At 45.0% G+C, this 26858-nt stretch overlaps 2 protein-coding genes across 2 annotated transcripts in view; one reads left to right on the top strand and one right to left on the bottom strand.

Annotated features, from left to right (window-relative positions):
- NPC1 (NPC intracellular cholesterol transporter 1) overlaps positions 1-8347 on the top strand; it is a 71230-nt gene extending 62883 nt beyond the window's left edge. The window contains exons 22-25 of the mRNA XM_044294482.1: positions 1601-1832; positions 2733-2846; positions 3107-3269; positions 7521-8347. Coding sequence (XP_044150417.1) covers positions 1601-1832; positions 2733-2846; positions 3107-3269; positions 7521-7603 — 592 coding nt within the window. The 3' untranslated portion in view covers positions 7604-8347. The remainder of the gene's footprint in view (positions 1-1600; positions 1833-2732; positions 2847-3106; positions 3270-7520) is intronic.
- RMC1 (regulator of MON1-CCZ1) overlaps positions 7992-26858 on the bottom strand; it is a 45999-nt gene continuing 27132 nt past the window's right edge. The window contains exons 18-20 of the mRNA XM_044294484.1: positions 23423-23491; positions 18372-18597; positions 7992-8142 (exon numbers count right to left, since the gene is read on the bottom strand). Coding sequence (XP_044150419.1) covers positions 8063-8142; positions 18372-18597; positions 23423-23491 — 375 coding nt within the window. The 3' untranslated portion in view covers positions 7992-8062. The remainder of the gene's footprint in view (positions 8143-18371; positions 18598-23422; positions 23492-26858) is intronic.

Consider the following 26858-nt stretch of genomic DNA (forward strand, 5'->3'; position numbering starts at 1 on the left):
TGGGGTTCTGTGGGAAGCTGGGCGTTTTCCCCTCTCTGCCTTTCTTTCTCCATGGTTCTGTCTTTCTCCAGTCCGGCCTGGGACTGGGACTGGGACCCTGTTGCTTCAAGTGTCGGCGCTGTCCCTCCTCTTTCAGCGTTCCACGGCCCTCTGGGCCTGTCAAGACCTTCTTCCATGGAGCGGCTCTTGGGTTCCTTTTGTACTGCCCTCCGGTACCGCCCTGGGATCTACATACTGGGTTCTTGGCGCTCCTATCTTTCCTTTGGAGCCGTTACAGTAGTTCTCTCTACTCCTTCTGTCCTGTGCGGTTGTGTTTCCGTAGCCATTGGGTCTTTGACGGGTGCCTGAGTGGCGGTCCTTCTTGTTCCGAGCCTTCTGTCTTTCCCTAGGACAGGGCTGTTCTCCATCCCGTCTCTTCCTTCCTTCTGAAGGTGGCGTTTGTCTTTCAGTTCCGCGAGGCATTCGTCCTCCCCTTCCCGCCCCCGGGAACGGACACTTCACCGTTTGGACGTTGTTTGGGCCTTGCGTTTTTACTTGGAGATCTCCGGCTCTTGTCGACGTTTGGTCTCCTGTGTTTCTAGGAGGTCCGTGCAAGGGTTGCGGCCTCCGGGGTGGCTTTCCTCCGCTTTCTCAGAGTGGCTATTGCTGTGGTTACCGCACCAAGGGCAGGGTTCTGCTTTTGGTGTCGCTGTTCATTTCACCAGAGCGGTCGGTGTCCCCTGGGCCGGAGGCATTGGGCTTCGGCCATGCATTTGTGCAAGGCGGTCTTCCTTGCACACCTTACCGAGTTCTACAGGGTGCATTCTCGGGCTTCAGCGGATGCTGTCTTGGGCTGCCTGGTCTGCAGGCGGCGGTTTCTTGATGCCTTCGGGTGCTTCGCCTTGGTGCTGTGGTCCCTCCCCTCTTGGACTGCTTTTGAACGTCCCAAGGTCTTCTGTGTCCCCCAAGGAAACTGGGCGAGAAAACGAGATTTTTGTATTACTTACCAGTAAAATCTCTTTCTCGCTCTTTCCTTGGGGGACACAGCACCCACCCATTCTTTGTTTTTCTCTGCACGGTTTCCGAGTTGTTTTACCCGTTGGGTAGTTGGCTTGTTGGTTCCACTTTTGGACTTTGCCTTTTTTCACTACTTGGACACGCAACTGGCAGCCTCTCTCTCCAGGCTGAGGGTATAGCTGTGGAGGAGGGGCTTAACAGTTTTTTCTTAGTGTCACGCCTCCTAGGGAGATGAGCTATACCCAAGGTCTTCTGTGTCCCCCAAGGAAAGAGCGAGAAAGAGATTTTACTGGTAAGTAATACAAAAATCTCGTTTTTCTATGTTTATAGCATTACTCTTTATTTTGTTTGTTAAAAAGTAATTATAAAAAAAAAAACTCTTTAATGTAAGATCCCACTAGTGACTCCTAACCAAAAATCTATCTTTATAACCGCTCTTGTTGAATAATAATGGTTTTAAGATGGTGCCGTCTATAAAACTGAGCACATGGAAAGGGGACAACTTCTGTTATCATAGAGTATCTTAGATGAAGGGCCTGTGATGTTTTGGCCTTTTATTTATGCCAATTCACTGGATAATTCTGATTATCTCCATCTTTTGCAGCATTTTCTATGTATTTTACGAGCAGTATTTAACGATAGTGGATGACACAGTGTTTAACCTTTGCATATCGTTGGCTGCCATATTCTTTGTGGCAGTGATCCTGCTGGGGTTTGAAATTTGGTCTGCTGTTCTGATGTGTGTTACCATATCAATGATCCTTGTCAACATGTTTGGGGTCATGTGGCTCTGGAACATCAGCCTTAATGCTGTTTCTCTGGTGAATTTGGTTATGGTGAGTTTTTGGCATATTTATTTTTACCATTTAGGGCGGGTTCACATCAGCATTATGAATTCAGCTATTTCTTTCTGTTAGAACAGAAAATAACGGAATTCAAAACGTCATAATAGAGGTCTAATATTTTATTTGCGATATTGGGAGAAATGTGTATTTAAAAAGTGTGCTTTAGAATTAATTTTAAATTGTGTACCCCTTTTTAACTTCAATCTTTTTGGGATGTATAGTTTTTGGGCACTGGGAGCAGTAATACAGCTGTTGTTTGGGATACCAGTGTGTTTTTTTTTATTTTATTTTTTTATTCTATATAAACATTGAGACTGGGGATGAGTCAATCGACTTCGGATAAAACTGTTTCAATACTGTACGGAGCAAGCTTATTACTTCGCGAAGTGTCACGAGACTTTGCATAATTCCGTAAATTGATTTCTACTGTAAAAAAAAAAAAAAAAAATCTCAGGTTCGGTTCCAAGTGGTACCTTGGCTCATCCCTAATGGAGACCTTGGGGGATATTTTATTACATCATTTATTTTTTCTGTCTTCCCCTGTAACTTAAGACCTTTTAGATAACTTGGCAATAACTAAACTGGATCATAGCGTAACAGCTTATTGAGCTACATACGCAGCTCTCATAGACCACTGCCTGCTTTATGGGGAAGTCCAGCTGTCTCTGGCTCTCATCCCCTGCAGTGTACACAATTTCTGCGTACCTGCAGAGACTTTATAAAATGTCTCTGTAGAGTTGTTTGTGAACTAGCGTGCCATTTTGAGACATTTGGGCTAGTTATCCACATGTTAAAGAGCAAATTTTGGTATAGAGCAGTACATCGGGGAAAAGTTGGCAATGGAGCTCCATTATGAACAAGCAAAGTTAATTACCTGTGTTTCACCTGCAGTGCTGTGGCATCTCCGTGGAGTTTTGTAGCCATGTGACAAGGGCCTTTTCAGTGAGTACAAAGGGAAATACAGTGGAACGTGCAAAGGACGCCTTGGCACATATGGGCAGCTCGGTGAGTAGATCCTGCACTATTATGTGACTGTCATGTTCACTAAACTGTTTTTCTGAAAACAAATTCTTTACTTTCATTGAAATTGTTCCAGTTCTTACAACACAACAGCTGGGTCAGGTTAGAATGATGGTGGGTGCATACCTGGTTCAATAAGAAATCTTGGACCCAGCAATGCAAAGTTGTAAAACTCTTTATTTCCTCTTCATCCTCTCTATTCTTTACGTGAGAAATACAACTCTGATTTTTAGTGTTTCTTCTAGGTCTTCAGTGGAATCACTCTGACAAAGTTTGTAGGGATTGGCGTGCTGGGTCTGTCCAAGTCTCAGATATTCAAAGTCTTCTACTTCAGAATGTACTTGTCCATGGTGCTGCTGGGAGCTGCCCATGGCCTCATATTTCTACCAGTTCTTCTCAGTTACGTAGGTGAGTGTGTGAGCTGAGATAACCAGTAGAGGCCCAATAAACGTTTGGATACACTTTCACTTTCCTTGCATTTACCTGCTTTTTGCATTGTATAAATAAAGCAAGCATATGACTTTTCAACCCCAGACAAAAAATGTATTTTTAGAGTTTGTATGAAGCAGAATCTAAGACTGTAAACTTCGCTCCTTAAAGGGACACTGACAGGCCCAATTAGCATATTTAGTTATATATATGTCAGTACAGGTCTTATAAAGTCTATTAAAATCATCTAAGTAGCCCCCCTGTCCACCTTATAAATAGGGAAATATAAAGTTTTATAACCTGCTTGTCCGGTCACTAATCTGCCCAAGGGGTGGCGTTTCATCTGAAAATGCGCCCAGCCAGCTGCTCCCAACTGTCGTTCTGAGGCCCCGCCTAGCTCATCAATATTCACTTCACTTCGCTGGGCGGCGGCTACAACTCTCCACGGTCACGATCCTGCGCATGGGCAATCGAATCCTCCTGGCATCGTTCATGTCTAATCTTCTGCGCCCCGCCGTGGTTAGATCGCGCCTGCGTACACACCCTGCCTGCGTCCCCGAGGCCGCTGCAGCCTCTGCCTCATGCGCATGCGCCAGGCACTGTTCATAGCAGCGATTCAGAGCGCTGCTCACTCACATCTCAAAAGGGGTTAATGATGGGTGCCCATGCACAGGATCGTGACTGTGGAGAGTTGTAGCCGCCGCCCAGCGAAGTGAATATTGATGAGCTGGGCGGGGCTTCAGAATGGCAGTTGGGAGCGGCTGGCTGGGCGCGTTTTCAGATGAAACGCTGCCCCTTGGGCAGATTGGTGACCGGACAAGCAGGTTATAAAACTTTATATTTCCCTATTTATAAGGTGGACAGGGGGGATACTTAGATGATTTTAATAGACTTTATAAGACCTGTACTGACATATATATAACTAAATATGTTAATTGGGCCTGTCAGTGTCCCTTTAAAATAAAATGTTGTGTCTTGTATGGGTAGCTCAGCTGGATGTAATGATACCTTTCACTTAGCGCTCGGTTGCTTCATTCTAGAGAAAGAGTACTTGTAATTCACATGCAAGTTAGCAGTTAAGTGCACTGGGGGTGGGTCCAAGCCACTCATTGCACCCTTGCTCCTTTCTCTGCTAGCCCCTCCCTCTTCTTGACTGACAGGCCCAGGTTCCTGCATAGTCATGTCACCTGCTTCTGGCAGACAAGGAGAGGGAGGGGCTGGCAGAGAAAGGAGGAGCAAGGGTACACAAGGTGCACTCAACTGCTCATTTGCATATGGATTAAAAGTACTCCCCCTCCCTCCAGAATGAAGCAACAGATCAATAAATGAAATGAATCATTACATTCAGCTGAACGAGCCCTGCAATATTTCACATGCAGACAAATGCATTCCTATACACAACTTCATATTAATGCTTAGTTTCCCAGGAGTGTGTGCAGTCTGGAAAACACCTTCCGTGTGTGTGACTTAATTTCCTGGACAAAACACTCCACTAAACCAAACCAAGTTTTTCTTGGGACTGAGTTTCCATTTATTAATTGGTGAGCCACTTTACTTTTAGGTTTGTTGTAGTCATTTAATTGCATGAAGGTTCCCATCTCCGTAAATTGTTGGGTGATATCCATGCTTTGTGCCAGGGGCTATAATTATTTATTTTTTATTCTGACAAACACAAAACCTGAATTGCAGAATAGCGAAAATTATGATGGCAGCAAAAGGGTTTAATAGCTGCACTAATTTTCAATTTTTACAGGCCAAGAAAAAAGGGTGGTAGCACCCTAACACAAATCTTATGCTTCTGTTCAAAGGGTGGCCAGGATTAGAAAAATGTCTGCATTTGTCCACAATACTGAGTTATTATGTCTAGATAATGCAGCATTCACATTTCTGTCGGACATTTCGGCATATTTGATGGCAATAATAGTGCAGCATGTCCTGTCTAACTATTCAGTACTCCATTATTTTAGTTTTTCGGCTCCTATAACTAAGCAGGAAAGTGGAAATTTTAATAGAGACGTGAACAGAGCATGATCAACACTGAGGACAGGGCTCTAAAAAGGGTTTTACACTAATATTTGCATTTTATCTAATGCCCGCAACCTGCCTCTTGAACCAAAAGATTCATACTTGCCTGCTCCCTTGTGCTCTGGTCCCCGCACGGTTTACATCCGGCAGTGATGGGTATGGTCACATGTGATGAGCTGCTTGTGGCTACATCTCCACTGAAGCAGCTGAGAATGTGACCATGCCCATGCACCGCCAGATGGAGACAGCGGAGGACCAGAGTTCCGGGAGCAGGCAAGTATGAATCTGTCTTAGGAGGCAGGCTGTGGGCGTTAGAGAAAAAAGTAATTAGTGGAAAACCCCTTTTAAAAGGTGCTGCCCAGACATGGCACATACATGCAGCCATTAACAGGCATTATTAAACCATTGGTTTAATAATGTAGCTAGTAATAGTGATCTTTAACAATGCTTTATATAGCTCTTCTGAAAAATGCAGGACTAAAAATAAAAATTGGTTGTGAAAAAGGACTAAAGTGAGGTGGCTCCACCGTCTGACTTAGTGGTAGCGGTGCTCCACCCAGGCTCAAAATGTAAATTAGAATAATAATAGTAGCAGGCACTCGCTAATACAACTGGATACACGTATGCTTTATTGAGGCAATAAAATGCAGATAAAAAATATATCAAAAATTAATAAAATCCGAGCTCTGACTCCTCTGCTATTTAGCTGGATGTGTTGTATACACTTTGATGAAGCTGCTCAGTGGAATTGATTGCTAACAGTCACTGTATGTTTGTACAAATCAACAAATCTACAAACATACCGTGACTGTTAGCAATCAATTCCACTGAGCAGCTTCATCAAAGTGTATACAACACCGGCTAAATAGCTGAGTCAGAGCTCTGATTTTATAAATTTTTATTGATATTTTTTTATCTGCGTTTTATTGCCTCAAAGCATGCGAGTGCCTGCTACTATTATTCTAAAAATAAAATTGTATGACCTTTTTAGAGGAGGCACAAAAGGCAAAAAAAAAAAAACATGGGCCACACTGCAGCTTCTACCCTGGCCCCTGGAGACCATAACTCGTACATCTCCGATATCAAATTGACAGTTATGGAAAGGGGACATAATTTGAAAGTATTTCAGTTGCAGTTTGTGTTAGGCCGCGTTCACATCTCTGTTTAGGCGTTCCGATGCAAAAGCCGGCTGTTGGCTTGATAAAAAAGGTTGCATGCAAGTTTTTGTCCGGCCAAAATACATTGCAGTCAATGCGGATCCAGAGGTTAAGTAGAGGATCAGTCTGCTGGATCTCCTATATGGAGATTCGAACACTGCCTTAGTAAAACAAATAAAAAAACCAAGACAGACTTTCAGTTTTCACAGGTGTAAAAAAATAAAAGCAAAGCTCAATGTATTACTGTTAAATGGTGCAAAAAGTAGTTACATAATTTGAATTGGGAGGGGGGGTTTGACTTTCAAATATACCGTATTTTTCGCCGTATAAGACGCACTTTTTTCCCCCCAAAAGTGGTCGGAAAATAGCAGTGCGTCTTATACGGCGAATGCAGCTTATTTTGCGATCCTCCCGGCGAGCGCTTGTAGTTGTAAGTACTCCGCTCATTATGCGAATATGCACATAACTATTTACTATTAGACATACGATTATACAGTGAGCGGGGCCCGTGTAGTAGAGTACAGTCACTGCACGGGCCCCGCTGTCATTATAAAGCCAGATGCCGGCCCCCAGCCCTGTATTGAGGGTCATTCACTACAGGGACACTTATGGAGGGGATCTGTGGATGACACATAGCATAAGATGCTATATATGTGTCATCCACAGATCCCCCCCATAACTGTCATACACAGAGACCCCAATAAGAGCCACCCACAGACCACAATTAGTTCAAAAGCACACCTTTTGGTTCAAAATATTTTTTTTTCTTATTTTTCTCCTCAAAAACCTAGGTGCGTCTTATACAACAAAAAATACGGTATACTAAAAAAAAATGAAAAAGTGTACTTGGTCAGGAATGGGTGTAAATGGCCCAGTCTTGAACTGGTTAATGGATCTTTATTTTACTTGCTCATATAGCACCTGCATTTTCCGCAGACATTATCCTTCTGTTCTTCATTGTTCTCCTTCAGCCTTGTGAACCAGTAATGTATAGATGTAATATCTTGGTGTGGCAATGTTGATAATCTACTTGGAATTTTTCTTCCAGGGCCACGAGTGAACAAAGCTAAAGTACAAGCTGCACAGCAGAGAATAAGAGGCACAGAACAAGAGCGACTTCTTGCCCACTAGGGCGACTGGACCCTCGGTGGAGCGTTCATTACAGGAAAAGTGTGGATGAGCTCAGTGGGGTGTTACATACAGTGAATCTGAACAAACATTACAGCTGACCGCCTCAGGAATAGACTCTACTGGGACAACAGTGTTATAATGTATACAAGAGGATTTTTACTGGTATAGAGAAGTTACATTTTCATTTTTTTCATACTTTTTAATTTAAGGGGAAACCAGATGTTTTATAAATGCAAATACCAATGCAAGTTATCCTGCTCCTTTTATTCCACATTCGTATGTTTCTCAGAGAATCAGATAGTATATTTTACTAATTGAGTTCCTAAATCATTAACTATTTTACATAAGAAAATATATGCAAGATGAGGGGAAAAAAAGAGGGAGACCATTTTTATACCAGAAGGTCCATGGACTTTTATTAGAATAATAAATAAACTTTCTACAGCTTTTATATGTCGGCTAGGAAGCAGTGCTCTTCAGCAGGGACTGTTCACCAAAGAAATTTTTGAAGAAAGCCACGTGTTCTTCACAGTGTTCTCCTGGATGGAAGAAAAGAGGTGGTGAGAAGATCAGCCCTGTCTGACATGTGCATTGCCAAAGAGCAGTGTTTTTAATGAAGCTCTAGAGTGGAGGGACACTGACCAGATGTAGCTTCCAATTTGTCTTATTTTTAAGGGAAACTAAGCCTGATTTATATAGGTCTTTTTTCTTTTCTTTTTTTTAAAATAAAACATGTCAAACTAATGGTCTGTTCTGATTGCTTTCTTAAATTTTGGGTAAATTATTGCATTTCATGTCTTACCTACCACTTGGTATTTCAGGTATTGCCCAAGAGAAAAGATAGAGGATTTTATAGCACACCTTTCCAGTAATAGCAATTGTCAGATACAAAGTATGTCCCTGGACTGTAGCTCCCTAGTTAAAATTAAAAGGTTGTTCTACACTTATATATTTTTATATCAATTGGAGGAAAAGCCATCAAAAGGCCATGCTCACCCCTACAAACTACTCCATACATTATGATACACAGACACTTTTTTATAATGGGGAATTAAACTATTAAGTTGAGTGGGAGAAATTCTGGTACAGCCTCATGGATAGAGTACACATTAATCCAAGAATTATTTCTTGTAAGAAAGAATATCTAGACTGCAGATCTCACATTAATAATGTGGTATGGCAATTGCGGTTTTCCATTAGTAGTTTTACTCCATTAAAACTGTTTATACCATGATTGATGTTAAAACATAAAAATCAGACATCATATACGGTAATAGATGACTGTCTCTTTCTAACAAAGCTAGAACCAGCCATATACCTTAGTGACCTAGATATCTACATTCATTGCTCCAGTTGTTCTGCTAGATTTATTTCAGGCTGGCAGCTTAGGGGTGTGTTCTTTCTGCCGTAACTTGTTCCCTGTAACTGCCCCAGCTTCTGACAGAAGATATAGCTGGTGACAGCTGTACACTTAAGCCTTTCTTACACGGGCGTCATGTTTTTGGCCCGGATAAGATGCGGCTGAGTCGCGGGAAAATGCAAGATTTTTATGCGCGAGTGCAAAACATTTTAATGCGTTTTGCACGTGCGTGAGAAAAAAAAATCAGCATGTTAAGGTTTGGGTTAGGTGATGTGTAGATTGCTATTATTTTCCCTTATAACCATGTTATAAGGTAAAATAATACATTCTTAATAGAGAATGCTTAGTACAATAGGGCTGGAGGGGTTAAAAAAATAATTCAGCTCTCCTTAATCCACTTGTTCAAGCAGCCCGGCTTCTCTTCTATCTTCATCTGTGAGGAAAAGGACCTGTGGTGATGTCACTGCGCTCATCACATCATCCATCACCATAGTGATGGAGCATGTGACGGACCATGTGATGAGCGCAGTGATGTCACCACAGGTCCTTTCCCTCACAGATGAAGACAGAAGAAAAGCCGGGCTGCGCGAACAAGTGGATTAAGATGAGTTAAGTTATTTTATTTTTTAACCCCTCCAGCCCTATTGTACTAAGCATGCTATTATTTTCCCTTTAACCATGTTATAAGGGAAAATAATCATGATTGGGTCCCCATCCCGATTATTCCCTGTTGCCCACCTGGCAGCACAGCAGGATGCCCCCTACCATCCAAAGTAGCCAGGACAGAAGAAAATGTGGCGTGGAGAACCACCAAATCCGCCACTGCCCACCAGCATCGGGACTACCCCTGGCACCGGTCATCCCGCACCAAAGGGAGCGACTTGGGAGACTGAAGGACCCTGCCAGAGCCAAGGCTGGACGAAGCCTCATCCTTCAGGGATCAGATGCCTATGGGAGCACCTCTTCTGTCCCCAGCAAGCCCAATCCCTCCTGCAGCACCACTGGCACCAGCAAGCACTACAACAGGTGAGAGGTGCTACTCCAGCCACTATCGGGAGGTTTCTCGGGCTTCCCTGTCGCCAGCGCCCACATGCCCTCAGATTCCCCCCATCCAGCACCCGAAGCTGGCTGCAGCCTCTGGCACATCTGCAACTTCTGTTGTGGCAACCACTCACATCTGGTCAGCCGGCAGCATCTCCTATAGGTCCTACTCTTCCTAGGCCCCTCTCCGCTGGGGGAGGACCTTGCACAGTTCCCAACCACCGTCATCTGTTCTGGCTCCTCCTCCTCCTCCTCCTCCCAGCTCTTTGATGAAGTCACACGTGTTCTGGCCTGCATCTAGGACCCTCGGCTCTACAACCAGGTAGGTTCTGCCCTAGGTGACAGCCCTCCCCCTCTATATCCCTCCTTCCCGCTATTAATTTATGTTAGGAGACATCTGTTTCCCTAGTCCCATCGCCCTCTAGGGGTTTGCTTTCCTCCCCTCGGTCCCCATCATGTGCAACCCTAAAGGGGAAGCATCCAGACAGGGGTCCATCATTGCTACCTACTTTGCTTGCACCAAAATTTCAGTTCAGTCAATCTGAGCCATTATGTAGCATTTGTTTGGCTCAAAGACAAACCCAGGAGACCAAGAAGAGGCAGTCATTTAAGCCGTGATCACTACCAGTTTGTTGAAATGCCCTTCGGCCTGTCGATTGCTCCCAGGGTCTTCACAAAGATTCTTGCACCAGTCATGGCCATACTCCATGCTAAGGGGATAACAGCTATCCCTTACCTGGACGACATTTTAATCAAGGTGCCCACCCTGAAGACCAACTTGGAAAGCACCCACATTATCTTGGACATTCTGGTCTGCTTTGGTTGGACTGTCAACCACAAGAAATTGTCTCTCCATCCATCCACCTCTATCACCTTTCTGGGGATGACTATGGACACACAAACAGCAAAGAGCCTTCTTCCCCTGGAAAAAACGCAATCTCTCAGGAAACTGGTCAAGACAGTTCTGCCGCCTCACCCAATCCAGATTTGCAAGTGTATGTGAACTCTAGGTCTCATGGTGGCATCAATGGAAGCTGCGTCTTTCGCACAGTTCCACACTCATCCTCTACAGAGTGCAATCCTTTTGTTCTTGAGACAAAACCTTCCTGGACTGTCCCGTGCTTCTATCAGTGGCAGCTCACCACTTAATCTACTGGTTGCTCCAACCTATCCAAGGGCAAGTCCTTCCTTCCTCTCAAATGGTCAGTCCTAACTACAGACGCAAATCTAAGCAGCTGGGAAGGGGTCCTCCTTGACCACAGAGTCCAGGGCCAATGGTCCCACCTAGAGACGAGGCCGTTGATAGGCCTCCCAGTCAGGATTAAATCCGACAATGCAACCGCGGTGGCCTACCTAAATCACCAGGGAGGATCTTCAAGTGGGCAGAGAAGTTCCAGCTCTAGCAGCAGTCCACATACGGATCCATGTTTTAAAGGAGAAAAATCAAATCCCGAAGTTATTCACCGAAGTCCTGCAAGACTTCGGTAATAACGAATTTCCCTCACTGGAGCCCATACATTTGAATTCTTTACACAGACGAATCTCCGTACAGCATTCAAACTAAAGTTTTGAACAAATAGACTTCGGATCTAGGATCCGAAGCTCGATTAACTTAACACTAATCTTTGTTTTCCCATTCCTCAAATTCTCGCCTTTCTCCAGGAAGGCCTTGATTTGGAGTTGGCCCTAAGTTCACTCAAAGGTCAGCTGTCGGCCCTTTCCATCTTGTTTAAACACCCCTTGGCTTCCATCTCAGCAGTCTGTAACTTTGTCCAGCGAAATACACAACTAGTATCCCAATACCATCAACCTACCCCCTCCATGGGACCTCAATTTAGTTCTGGACACTCTGCAGCTGTCCCCCTTTGAACCCCTCTGGGAGATTCCTTTCTGCCTTCTCTTGGAAAGTTGTTTTACTTACAGCCATCACATTGATACGGCGAGTGTCTTTTACTACTCTAGAACGTTTCAAGGTTTTTGCTGTGTCCCCCAATGACACAGACGAGAAAATAAGATTTTTTGTTACTAAAACGTAAATTATTTTTATTTTAGTTTATTTTTCTTTTTCAGGTGGGAAACAGTGGTCGCCTAGCCTCCCTGTTCTCCCAGGGGAGCATGACAGCGTTGGCCCGCCACCTCCCCCACAAGAAGACAAGGTGGACCAGGGCAGCCTCGCTCCCCTGGATCCTGCCAGCGGAAGGGTCACCTATCCAAGTCCCTCTTCCAGTATCGTGCCCCCCCCCCCCCAGGTCACTTCCCTCTGGTGAATCAGTCAGTACACAGCCATCACAAAAGCGACCCAGAGCAGAACGCGTTTCCTCCTCAGCCGTATCTCCACCCCGTGTAAGATCTCACTCAGGTTTTTCAGAACAGCCTTGCAAGTTGGCCTCCACTGTAGATAGCCTCATTGCTGCCATCCGTGACACCCCCCCTCCTAAGCAAAAAGATCAAGGCAATTCCCTTTGCCCAGTTCCACACGTTTCAGAGAGCGATCCTGTCCTCCCGGGACAAATCGTCCAAGAGTCTGGACTATCCCATCCGCCTCTCTCCTCAGGTGAGGTTGTCCCTCTGTTGGTGGCTGTCTGTTCCAGTTCTGGGAAGGTCCTTCCTTCCAATATCCTGGACGGTTGTGACAAAGGTTGGGGAGGAGTTTTCCCTCCCAGGACAGTCCAAGGCACATGGTCTTGATCGGAGTCCAAGCTTCCGATCAATGTCCTGGAGCTCAGGGAGATTCTTCTATCCCTCCGGCACTGGACCCATCTCCTGAGGGGTCGCCCGGTCAGAGTCCAGTAGGACAACGCCATGGCGGTGGCATACATCAACCACCAGGGGGAATGCGCAGCTTCGCGGTGATGCAGGATTCTGCCAAGATCTTGCGGTGGGCGGAGGCCCACGTACCCGCAATTTCAGCCATCTACATCCCGGGTGTGGAGAACTGGACTGCGGACTTCCTCAGCAGGACGATAATACAGGGAGTGCAGAATTATTAGGCAAGTTGTATTTTTGAGGATTAATTTTATTATTGAACAACCATGTTCTCAATGAACCCAAAAAACTCATTAATATCAAAGCTGAATATTTCTGGAAGTAGTTTTTAGTTTGTTTTTAGTTTTAGCTATTTTAGGGGGGGGTATCTGTGTGTGCAGGTGACTATTACTGTGCATAATTATTAGGCAACTTAACAAAAAACAAATATATACCCATTTCAATTATTTATTTTTACCAGTGAAACCAATATAACATCTCAACATTCACAAATATACATTTCTGACATTCAAAAACAAAACAAAAACAAATCAGTGACCAATATAGCCACCTTTCTTTGCAAGGACACTCAAAAGCCTGCCATCCATGGATTCTGTCAGTGTTTTGATCTGTTCACCATCAACATTGCGTGCAGCAGCAACCACAGCCTCCCAGACACTGTTCAGAGAGGTGTACTGTTTTCCCTCCTTGTAAATCTCACATTTGATGATGGACCACAGGTTCTCAATGGGGTTCAGATCAGGTGAACAAGGAGGCCATGTCATTAGATTTTCTTCTTTTATACCCTTTCTTGCCAGCCACGCTGTGGAGTACTTGGACGCGTGTGATGGAGCATTGTCCTGCATGAAAATCATGTTTTTCTTGAAGGATGCAGACTTTTTCCTGTACCACTGCTTGAAGAAGGTGTCTTCCAGAAACTGGCAGTAGGACTGGGAGTTGAGCTTGACTCCATCCTCAACCCGAAAAGGCCCCACAAGCTCATCTTTGATGATACCAGCCCAAACCAGTACTCCACCTCCATCTTGCTGGCGTCTGAGTCGGACTGGAGCTCTCTGCCCTTTACCAATCCAGCCACGGGCCCATCCATCTGGCCCATCAAGACTCACTCTCATTTCATCAGTCCATAAAACCTTAGAAAAATCAGTCTTGAGATATTTCTTGGCCCAGTCTTGATGTTTCAGCTTGTGTGTCTTGTTCAGTGGTGGTCGTCTTTTAGCCTTTCTTACCTTGGCCATGTCTCTGAGTATTGCACACTTTGTGCTTTTGGGCACTCCAGTGATGTTGCAGCTCTGAAATATGGCCAAACTGGTGGCAAGTGGCATCTTGGCAGCTGCACGCTTGACTTTTCTCAGTTCATGGGCAGTTATTTTGCGCCCTGGTTTTTCCACACGCTTCTTGCGACCCTGTTGACTATTTTGAATGAAACGCTTGATTGTTCGATGATCACGCTTCAGAAGCTTTGCCATTTTAAGAGTGCTGCATCCCTCTGCAAGATATCTCACTATTTTTGACTTTTCTGAGCCTGTCAAGTCCTTCTTTTGACCCATTTTGCCAAAGGAAAGGAAGTTGCCTAATAATTATGCACACCTGATATAGGATGATGTCATTAGACCACACACCTTCTCATTACAGAGATGCACATCACCTAATATGCTTAATTGGTAGTAGGCTTTCAAGCCTATACAGCTTGGAGTAAGACAACATGCATAAAGAGGATGATGTGGTCAAAATACTAATTTGCCTAATAATTCTGCACTCCCTGTAGATCCGGGCGAGTGGTCCCTGCACCCGGAGGTGTTCGAGGCGATCTGTCTACGTTGGGGGTTGCCTGGATGTGGACTTGATGGCCTCAAGGCTCAAATCGAAAACTTCCCACCTTCCTCTCCCAAGCAAGAGATCTGGAAGCTTGCGGCGTGGACGCCCTAATCTCCCCGTGGCAGGGGCTCTCCCTCCTTTAAGTGTTTCCCCCCTTCCCCCTCCTACCCAGGGTTCTACCGAAGATCAGGATGGAGGGCATTCCAACAATCCTAGTCGCCTCGGATTGGCCCCATTGCGCATGGTACGCCGACCTTATTCTCCTTCTAGGAGACGTCCCTTGGTCACTGCCTCTAAGACTACCTTATTTCGCAGGGTCCGGTCTACCATTAGCATTTAAGGTCTCTTCATTTGACAGCATGGCTATTGAAACCGCCGTTTTGACGCAAAGAGGGTTTTCGGAGGATGTCATCCGCACTATGATTCAGGCCAGGAAGCCTGCATCGTCCAGGATCTATTACAGGACCTGGAGGTCCTTCCTGGGTTTCTGTGAAAGCCAGAACATTCCCCCACTTCGTTTTTCTGTCCCCACGGTCCTGTCCTTTCTACAATCAGGGTTGGACCTTGGTCTAGCCCTTAGTTTTTTGAAGGGTCAGGTGTTGGCGCTTCTATCCTTTTCCAGCACCCTCTGGCCCCCCTGGGGCCTGTAAAAACCTTTCTTCAGGGAGTGGCACATACGGTTCCTCTGTACCGTCCTCCTTTACCGCCTTGGGATCCGAATTTAGTCCTCTCAGCGCTCCAGGCTTCTCCCTTTGAGCCCTTGCAGGAGATTTCGCTCTGACTCCTGTCCTGGAAGGTAGTTTTTCTTGTAGGTATCACATCCATCAGACGGGTATCAGAGTTGGTGGCACTCTCTTGCAGAGAACCCTTCCTGGTTCTTCATAAAGATAAAGCGGTTCTCCGGCCCGTTCCTTCCTTTCTCCCGAAGGTGGTCACTGATTTCCATATCAATGAAGAAATTGTCTTTCCCTCACTGTGTCCCTCTCCTGCACACCCTAAGGAAACAGAGTTACACCATTTGGATGTTGTCAGGGCTCTGAAGATTTATTTGGCAGCCTCCGGTCCCTTACGGCATACGGACTTCCCTTTTTGTAATTCCGGAGAGTCCTCACAAGGGATTGTTGGCCTCCAAGGTGTCAACCGCACGTTGGCTTCGGTCTGCAATTGTGGAGGCATACAGTGCCCGGGGCAGGGTTCCGCCCTTTGGTGTCATGGCTCACTCCACCAGAGCGGTTGGGCGCATCTTGGGCTCTGAGGAATCGTGCTTCGGCCGCGCAGTTGTGTAAGGCGGCTACTTGGTCCTCATTACACACATTCACAACATTTTACCAGGTGCATACTTATGCATCGGCAGACGCTTCCTTGGGCCGCATGGTCTTGCAGGTGGCAGTTTCTTAGATGCCTGCAAGGATGCTTGCTTCCATGGGTCTGTGGTTTTTTCCTCTCCCTGTGGACTGCTTTTGGACGTCCAACGGTTCCTGTGTCCGCCAATGAATATGGGCGAGAAAACAAGATTTTTGTAAAACTTACCAGGAAAATCTCTTTCTCGCTCTTCATTGGGGGACACAGCACCCACCCAGTATTGTTGTTCGGCCACAGTTGCGGCGGTTACTGGTTAGAACCCCGTTGGGTCCTTTGGCATGGTTGGTGTTCCACGTTTTTTTTTCGTTGGTTTGCTTGCTTCTCCTACTGCTTGTGCACAAACTGAAGATCTCTCTCCAGGCTGCCATGGGAGGGGCTAACAGCTTCTACCTAGTGTCAACGCCTTCCTAGAGGACATGGCTATACCCACGGTTCCTGTGTCCCCCAATGAAGAGCGAGAAAGAGATTTTACTGAAAGTTTTTTTTTAAAATTTTGTTTCTTGCCTCGTTCATTGGGGGGACACAGCACCCACCCCTCTTACATACTATCTGGTCTCTGCATTGTGCATGTTACCCTTTGGATCGGACCGGTTATGGGCTATTTTGTTTTATTCAGCTTTTTTTTTCCTACTGCTGCCGTACAAACTAATTAGATCAGTGTCTGCTGAAAGGGTGTATAGCTGGTGGGAGGAGTTAACTTTTGCTTAGCATCCGCCTCCAAGTGGCAGCAGCTATACCTACGGTCTTTGCTGTGTCTCCCAATGAAATAGATGAGGGAGGGATTTTAAGGTAAGAAAAAAATCTATTTTTTTGTGGGACAACTCCTTTAAGTAATGTGCCAATTTTATCTTTTTCAATTTTGTATTCCAAGAGCCACAGCTGTTTAAAGCCTATGGACACCTTTGTGCACTAAAAATCAATAACCCCATATCTTACTGTAATGCAGCACATAATAAAATTGCACTTGTTAGTTTCCTGGTATCAGCTTTGCCTTACATGCCCTCAGAAATGCTCTTCTATGAGAGAGTCACTCGCTGTTCTCATCTGCTCTGAGAATCTGTGGGCGTTCCTGTGGATTTCACATGCACCAGCACAAGCTCTGCTGCCCCGCCCCCACATCCTGTTACATAGCACAGCTCTCAGCCACTTACATATAGGCTGCCTGTAATCAGCAGATCTATTTCTCACTTTCCATTCTGTAGAAAGGCCGTTATTTGTAGATACAATAGATATTTCCGCTGATAACATTAGTGTAGCGATCTACAGTCAGAAGCATGGTACACACAGGTAATTCTGCATAAGAGCTGTCAGCCACAGCAAAGGGGCAGGGAAGGGGGTGTGGTTATCTTGACTTGAAGTAAGGAGGCCACTGCCCCCTTGACTTCAAGCATGACTAGAGAAGCACGCCGGGCACGCCTGAACTTTAGCCCCATCGGCCTTTAGGAAGAAAATTATAGTCGGAAACACGCTGCTGGCTACTGTCAGGTACTGCTGGAGGCTTGGGATGCTTTTTGGAAGTGACAGGTTCCCTTTAAAAACTTTGTTGCATCACCATATTCTGCACCCATCACTTTTTATATTTCAGTCTACAGAGATGTGTGAGGGCAAGCTGTAATGGTTATTGGTACCATTTTAGAGTACATACAACTTTTTAATCATTTTCTATTCAATTTTGGCCATTTTTATTTTTTCTTTCCTGTTACTTCGTTCACTGTACACGATAAATATTTTTATATTTTAATCAATGTATTTTTTTTATTTCTGTAAGTAAAATTAGGAAAGGCAATTTTAATTTAGTTTTTTAAATATTTAAAAAAAAAAATTTCTACTGTAATTTTTTGTTCCGTTAAGGGACCTAAATACGCATCAGGAACTGGGAGCAGGATTGCATCATCACTATCTATTGTACAGCGACCCTGCTTCCCATTTTTGTCAGGCTGAAGAGTTTCTTCTCTACAACAGTTAGTAATGGAACAATCGTATATAAAAGACAGGCTGTTAGCCTTACTGCAAATCTATGCAATGTAATGGGTGGATACAGATAAGGGATGTGGAGATCTGAAAACTGTGACAATATCTAATGAAATTAGTTCACAGAATTCTTTTACCTATTGATATTTATCCCCTTCGTGATTTAGCCCTACCTCCTGCCTTCCAGGAGCCATAACTTTATTTTATTTGACCACTGTATCTGAGAAATTAAATATCTGCGGTCGGCAACACTACCAATCGCTGGCATTAAATGCTGGTGTCTGCTGTATGAAACAGCAGGCGGCTATGGAGCTCACTCTGCTTCAGAGTGGGAGCCATCTTTAAGGGCTTAAAGAGGAATACATAAACAGGTACAGTTTGATATTATTCGCCACATGTAGTCACGTATAGTATCTAAGAGTAATGCAATCATGTATTATTAGGACTTCTAACCTGGTGTAAAATTAGGGTTCCCACGTAGACGTTGGTTTCTTTGTTCAAAGAAGCGGAAGACTGTATAAAAAAGCATATTGTCGCTGGTCTGCTTAGCTGCATCTAAGAATTTACGGGCGGAGGCACTGTCATGTCCTCCAATGCTGCGTACAAATCTCAGAGCTGCCAGAACTTGTTGCTTTGATAACAAGACCTCAACAATTTCATCATTGGCTGTTGAAAGTCTCTGAAAAAAAACAAAGCAACTTCGTAAATAATCGTTCATAAATATTGATCAAAAATGGTCTCCAACTCACATGCAAACCTATGTGCCTCCATGTCCAGGCCACAAACCTTGTTTAATCTAATCCGAAAGTTTTTCCAGCTGTACCCTGCTTTCCTACTAACATGCGTTAGGTAGGTTTGCAATAAGAAGAGGACATACGACCAGGGCTGCCATCAGAAATTTTGGGGCCCCTTACACAGCTCAAGGCCTGGGCCCCCCCTCCTACCCCGCCCCTTTAGAATACGTCCTGACTCCACGTCCCCTCCACCCCCAATTTCATTATTTTTTTACAACTACAAAGACAGTAAAAAGTGATAATCAGTGATTTCAGTAAGGAATTAATTTTTAACCAAATAATATGAAGCCTGCTACCACAACAAGGTAGACTCTTTTAAGCAGGACCCTCCACTAACACTAACTACACTACCTGTTCTAATCTGCCCTAGCAATCTTCCCCTGGCACATTTAAGAAAAAACACCTTAAAAGCACAAGGTTTACTGTTACAATGTTATGGGGGGATCTGTGGATGACGTACTGTTATGGGGGAAATCTGTGGGTGACACTTTTATGGGGGATCTGTGGATGACGAACACTGTTATGGGGGATCTGTGGATGACTAACACTGTTATGGGGGATCTGTGGATGACTAACACTGTTATGGGGGATCTGTGGATGACTAACACTGTTATGGGGGATCTGTGGATGACTAACACTGTTATGGGGGATCTGTGGATGACTAACACTGTTATGGGGGATCTGTGGATGACTAACACTGTTATGGGGGATCTGTGGATGACTAACACTGTTATGGGGGATCTGTGGATGACTAACACTGTTATGGGGGATCTGTGGATGACTAACACTGTTATGGGGGATCTGTGGATGACTAACACTGTTATGGGGGATCTGTGGATGACTGACACTGTTATGGGGGATCTGTGGATGACTGACACTGTTATGGGGGATCTGTGGATGACTAACACTGTTATGGGGGATCTGTGGATGACTGAACACTGTTATGGGGGATCTGTGGATGACTAACACTGTTATGGGGGATCTGTGGATGACTAACACTGTTATGGGGGATCTGTGGATGACTAACACTGTTATGGGGGATCTGTGGATGACTAACACTGTTATGGGGGATCTGTGGATGACTAACACTGTTATGGGGGATCTGTGGATGACTAACACTGTTATGGGGGATCTGTGGATGACTAACACTGTTATGGGGGATCTGTGGATGACTAACACTGTTATGGGGGATCTGTGGATGACTAACACTGTTATGGGGGATCTGTGGATGACTAACACTGTTATGGGGGATCTGTGGATGACTAACACTGTTATGGGGGATCTGTGGATGACTAACACTGTTATGGGGGATCTGTGGATGACTAACACTGTTATGGGGGATCTGTGGATGACTAACACTGTTATGGGGGATCTGTGGATGACTAACACTGTTATGGGGGATCTGTGGATGACTAACACTGTTATGGGGGATCTGTGGATGACTAACACTGTTATGGGGGATCTGTGGATGACTAACACTTATGGGGGATCTGTGGATGACACACTTATGGGGGATCTGTGGATATGACTAAACACTTATGGGGGATCTGTGGATGACACACTTATGGGGGATCTGTGGGTGACACACTTATGGGGGATCTGTGGGTGACACTCAACCACTCTCAAACCCAACTGGTCAAACTTGTTAAATGGATCCCAAACACAATATGCACAATGACACCCCCCCACCCCCTCCCCTCCACTCCAACACTTAATTAACCCCTTCATGGCCTAAACATTTTTTTCAAAGCAGAACACAAAGCTAAATAGGGCTGGGTGGGCTGGCAAGGGAGGGGTTAATAACAATAAGTGATGGAGGATCCTGGCCCTGTGGGATAATCCAGAAAACAGCTTTGCATTTTACCCCTGAGCAAAGACCACACAACATAGAGCTGCCGAGCCAAGTAGACAACATAAGGATCAATATGAAAATAAATAATTTGGAGCCTTTGAAATAGCTCCGCTCAGTATGCGGCACAGGCTACTGTCACACTGCCGTTTCTGGGTCCGCCTGTGAGATCTCACAAGTGGCCCCAAACAGATCAGTTTTGACCCAATGCATTCAGAATGGATAAGGATCCGCTCAGAATGCATCCGTTTGGCTCCGTTCTGCCTCCATTCCGCTCTGGAGGCGGACACCAAAACGCTGCTTGCAGCGTTTTGGTGTCCGCCTGGCGGTGCGGAGCCAAACGGATCCGTCCTGACTTACAATGTAAGTCAACGGGGAAGGATCCGTTTACATTGACACAAATATGGTGCAATTGCAAACTGATCCGTCCCCCATTGAATTTCAATGTAAAGTTAGACGGATCAGTTTGACCTACATTTAGACTTACTTTTTTTTTTACCGAGTTATGCAGACGGATACGGATACCAACGTTTGCATTATAGGTGCGGATCCGTCTCCGCACCTAAATGCAGGTGTGACAGTAGCCTTACTGAGCGGAGCTATTTCAAAGGCTCCAAATTATTTATTTTCATATTGATCCCTAAGTTGTCTACTTGGCTAGGCTGCTCTATGTTGTGTGGTCTTTGCTCAGGGGTAAAATGCAAAGCTGTTTTCTGGATTATCCCACAGGGCCAGGATCCTCCATCACTTATTGTTATTAACCCCTCCCTTGCCAGCCCACCCAGCCCCAGCTATTTAGCTGTGTGTTCTGATTTGAAAAAATACTGTATGCCACCATTACCAGTAAAATGATAACATTATTTATCAAAAAGGTAACCTAATGGACCTTAATGAATCGTTGGAGTCCGTCCGCTCCAACATGTGATGGAGTGGAGCACGGAGCCGGCACTGACTCCTTCCTGGGCTGGCTAAGTGGGGCGAGGGCACTAGGGCAGCTGGGCAGGCTTCCACCACAATTCTTTCCAGATTCGATTCCAGTCCCACTCCCAGAGGCCAGAACAGAAGTTCCCGCCGCCGCGCCTGGCTGCAAGCCTGCAAACCAGAATTGACTGTGTCTGGCAGTGGCAGACAAGCTGCGGCGCGCTAATCTGAAGGCGGCGTCACGGCATGAGGCGGCAGCAGGCAGCGGACAGTGTCTGACGTCACCTGCCGCTGCGCAGCTACACTCCTCTGCGCAGAGTGCAGAACTGTTCTAGTGACTGACGGCTCTTTTAACTCCAAGAATCGAATGAGTCTCTAAGTCGGATCTTTAGATTCTTTTCACCTGAGACTCATTCGATTCTTTCTTAGACTCCCTGTACTTGTGTCAGTGACTCAGACTGAGCTTCTAGTGCTTGCCTTGCCTCAGCTCTGATTGGTTGGTGGGCGGGGAGGGGAGGGGCTGGCAGAAGCAGCTTCCACTCTAGGATCAGATTACGCTCCTACCGAGCCCCTCCCCTCCCTGCTGCCAGCGGCTCTGCTATTGTGTGCTGGGTCAGACTGAGCTGTTTCACTGGGATCAGCTCAGTCAGATGACCATGGTGAATAGACTCCTCCTGTTCAGTGAACTGAATCGATTCAAATGAACGATTCGTTCATGAACCGGACATCACTAGCAAGGAATAATCAATTGCCCCCCTCTAGCAATGCAATAAAGTTCAACTCAAGTCACTTACAAATGGGAGGGAGGGAAGAATTTTTTTTTATTTTTATTGGAACTGTCCGGGCCCCCCCCCCTTACTGGGGTATCGGCTGTACCCCCCTGATGGCGGCCCTGCATACGACTTCAGGATCAGACTACCCAGGGCTTGTTTTGCATGAAATGTAGTATCCGTTAGGTCTCATGCAAACAATGGTATTTAGCATCTGTGTCCATTTTTGCGGATTGCACAGGGACCCATTTATTTCTATAGTCCAAAAAATGGACAGCACACGGATTAAATCTGTCCACATCTGTATGCCTGTTCCGCAAAAATAAAAAAACATTTCCTATGCTTGTCTATGTTTTGGGCAAGAATACTCATTTCTAAAGATGGGAGTAAGAAAAATGGAGATTGCACACAAAAGGTTTGCGGACCGTAATACTGACACAGCCGTGTACATGAGGCCTTAAAGGGAACCTGTCATCAACTTCATGCTGACCTCACTGAGAGCAGCATAACATAGTGACAGAAATGCTGATGTCAGCGGTGTGTCACTCGCTAAAAGTAAGTGGTTGCCGAGAACCAGCATCATAATCACTGCAGCCCAGGCCTTGAGAAGAGTCACATCCACCTGAGAAGAGTCCAGGTTATTCATAATCTCCTGCTCTCCCCGTCCATCTGCTGATGACTGACAGTTCTCTCCTAGAGAGAAAGGGAGAAAACTAGGTAGAAGCCTGTCAGTCATCAGCAGGTGGGCAGGAGAGCAGGCATTCATGAATAACCAGGACTCTTCTCAGGTGGCCGGGACTCTTTTCCAGGCCCAGTCTGCAATGATTGTGAGGTTGGTTCTCGGCAACCACTTACTTTTAACTTATAAATGACAGACCGCTGAAATCAACTCACCTGTCTCTACTTTATGCTGCCCATACTAACGGCAGAACAAAGTTGATGACAGGTTCCCTTTAACCTTCCATAGAATATACAGATCCAAATTTAGACCTTCTGATCCAATAAACAAAAATATCTCAACGACTGCTACTGTCACCTAATGGATCCTGTACTTCGTAAAGTTTTACTAAACTGTTTATAATAATGTATGCAGCTCAAGTACTTGGTGACTAAATCTTCTAATATAATGATCTGGGGATATAAAGTAAAGTCTGGCGGCCTTTATTTTACCTTTAACATATCAAGGGAAAGCTGATGTGCTGGAGGATAGACACTTTCTAAAGACAACAGGAGACACGCCTGTAAGCAAAGAGCAATTCACATTAACACACTGGAGTCACCAAGTTTTATTTCTCTGTATTTCAGCTAAAAAATAGTCTGGAACACTGAACTTCAAGATATAATGCCACGTGCTTCACAATCTGCTAGTAGCCGGAATAACCGCTTCAAATGCTTTGACTGTTATGTTGTACGTCATCCAAAAAAAAAAACTATCATAAACACTACTGCTCAAGTGCAAGAAATAATATATTTATTGAATAGAAATATATATTAAAAGCACTGGCTGTAACAGCCCCGCAAATTTAAATAGCACCAATAATAAGCGGTGGGGAAACGCAGCAGAAAAAAAAAAACAAGTGTTCCATATTTAAAGGGTTTGTCTGCTTTTTACTATTGATGACCTATCCTGATGGTAGGTCAATAGAAAAAGTCCAAAGTAGACAAAGCTATGATAAGTACACTGAACAAAGATATAAACGCAACACTTTCGGTTTTGCTCCCATTTTGCATGAGCTGAATTTAAAGATCTGAAACATTTTCTACATACACAAAAGACCCATTACTCTCAAATATTGTTCACATATCTGTCTAAATCTGTGTTAGTGAGCACTTCTCCTTTGCCGAGATGATGCATCCCACTTCACAGGTGTGGCATATCAAGGTGCTGATTAGACAGCATGAATATTGCACAGGTGTGCCTTAGACTGCCCACAATAAAAGACCACTCTGAAATGTGCAGTTTGATCACACAGCACAATGCCACAGATGTCGCAACATTTGAGGGATTGTGCAATTGGGATGCTGACTGCAGAAATGTCTACCAGAGCTGTTGCCTGTGCAATGAATGTTCATTTCTAAGCACACCTGTGCAATATTCATGCTGTCTAATCAGCACCTTGATATGCCGCACCTGTGAGGTGGGATGGATTATCTCGGCAAAGGAGAAGTGCTCACCAATTGATTGAATTTAAAAAGTGCACATGGCAAGCTTGATAGAGTGAGAAATGCATTTCTCACTCTATTTATTTATATAGCACATTTAATTGCAATGTTGTTGCCCAAAGTGCTTCACAGTTACATTAAAACATACATTTATAAAAACATTAGCAGCATTATCAAGCCTAGCAGATGAAGGTATGACCCCATGCATTTGGGGGTCTCAGCATCTTGACGTAGAATGGAGGTGAAGGTGTGCTATCCGTTCGATGATGATCAGTGTTCACAACCACTGTGTCCTGGCAGCGCTCCTGCCCGGTTATGCAGCCTCTAAGCATGTGACACCACATCACTATGTACCTCCTGGGCACATTCACTGTCACAAACCTCCATTTCCACTATGCTGCTGTGGGGCTCCGGATCCCGAAAGCGCGGGTATGAAAGGTCCAGTTTAGTCCAGCGTATCTTTGCAGTTTTAGATCTCTTTCCTTTAGATGGCATGATGATATTCACAGAGCTCTAATTTCTTTTCGTAAATGTAGCTCGTTGAAACACCTCAAATACTTTCTACTGTATAAAACTTATTTCCAAACTTGTAAAGGGGTTGGCCCGAGTATCAAAAATCCAAAGTGCCCCAGACAATAGCCCAAACTATGAAGTATTTATATCATGCTAAATGTGCTGGCTATATGTCATTTTTCTAATCTGTTCACCATGACATGTGCCTCTGAGGAGCTTCCTCAGAGGCTGTGTGGGCGGAGCAGCTGGAAAGTGAAAGTAAATATCCCAGCATGCATTGCAGCAGGAGTAAGAGTAGGGAGCTGACAAAAGCTAGAGCGTGAGCAGAAAAGTCAGGATATGATTTCTAAACTGCCACCTCTCCCTCATTTCCAAGCCCACCTACACAAATCTTATAGCAAAACGTTCAGCTATCGCCTCGTGCACACGGCCGTGTTCCGCGGCCGAGAGCAGACCGTGGAAACCAAGCCGGGATTCCTGCTGACAGCATGAGCGCACGGCGTCATTGGTTGCTATGACGCCGTGCGCTTCATGCAGCTGCTGCTGTACAGTAATACACTATGTTACTATACAGCAGCGGCTGCATGAAGCGCACGGCGTCATAGCAACCAATGACGCCGTGCGCTCATGCTGTCAGCAGGAATCCCGGCTTGGTTTCCACGGTCCGCTCTCGGCAGCGGAACACGGCCATGTGCATGAGGCCTATCTCCACAGCTAAGCCATAGTGCTGATAGTTGTCACAATATGACCATTTGTTTGCAACTCACGCCGCACATTGATATTCATTGAATCCCCACTCTAGCCACCTCAAATGTGAAGGGCAATTTCGAAAAACTGCGACTGTGCCTTCATTTTTAATAGTTCAGAGACATACTATGCATCACAATGTAGGTCGGGGTCTTGTGATTCTCACAATATAAAACTCTTCACTGTAGGATTTAGAAATTTTTAACTACTACCGTTTGAAGATGGCAACCGCCAGTGAAGTGACCTCTCTTTACTGCTGGGACTGGGGTGTGCTTTCTATTTCTGTGTCTGTACAGAAGTCTGACGGGCTCTTGTCTCTATAGGAACAGAGGTGGGCGGGGATGTCATGTGACCACTCCTCTGAAGATGCTTGCTGCAATGCATGTTGGGATATTTACTTTCACTTTCCAGCTGCTCCGCCCACACAGCCTCTGAGGAAGCTCCTCAGAGGCACATGTCATGGTGAACAGATTAGAAAAATGACATATAGCCAGCACATTTAGCATGATATAAATACTTCATAGTTTGGGCTATTGTCTGGGGCACTTTGGATTTTTGATACTCGGGCCAACCCCTTTACAAGTTTGGAAATAAGTTTTATACAGTAGAAAGTATTTGAGGTGTTTCAACGAGCTACATTTACGAAAAGAAATTAGAGCTCTGTGAATATCATCATGCCATCTAAAGGAAAGAGATCTAAAGCTGCAAAAGATACGCTGGACTAAACTGGACCTTTCATATCCACGCTTTTGGGATCCGGAGCCCCACAGCAGCATAGGGGAAATGGAGGTTTGTGACAGTGAATGTGCCCAGGAGGTACATAGTGATGTGGTGTCACATGCTTAGAGGCTGCATAACCGGGCAGGAGCGCTGCCAGGACACAGTGGTTGTGAACACTGATCATCATCGAACGGATAGCACACCTTCACCTCCATTCTACGTCAAGATTTGAGACCCCCAAATGCATGGGGTCATACCTTCATCTGCTAGGCTTGATAATGCTGCTAATGTTTTTATAAATGTATGTGTTAATGTAACTGTGAAGCACTTTGGGCAACAACATTGCAATTAAATGTGCTATATAAATAAATAAAAGTTGAAATGCATTTCTCACTATCAAGCTTGCCATGTGCACTTTTTAAATTTGATCAATTGGTTAGTGTAATGTTTACTATCGGTACTC

This window comes from Bufo gargarizans, chromosome 5 (genome assembly GCF_014858855.1).
Source record: "Bufo gargarizans isolate SCDJY-AF-19 chromosome 5, ASM1485885v1, whole genome shotgun sequence".
In the NCBI taxonomy this organism is placed as follows: domain Eukaryota; kingdom Metazoa; phylum Chordata; class Amphibia; order Anura; family Bufonidae; genus Bufo; species Bufo gargarizans.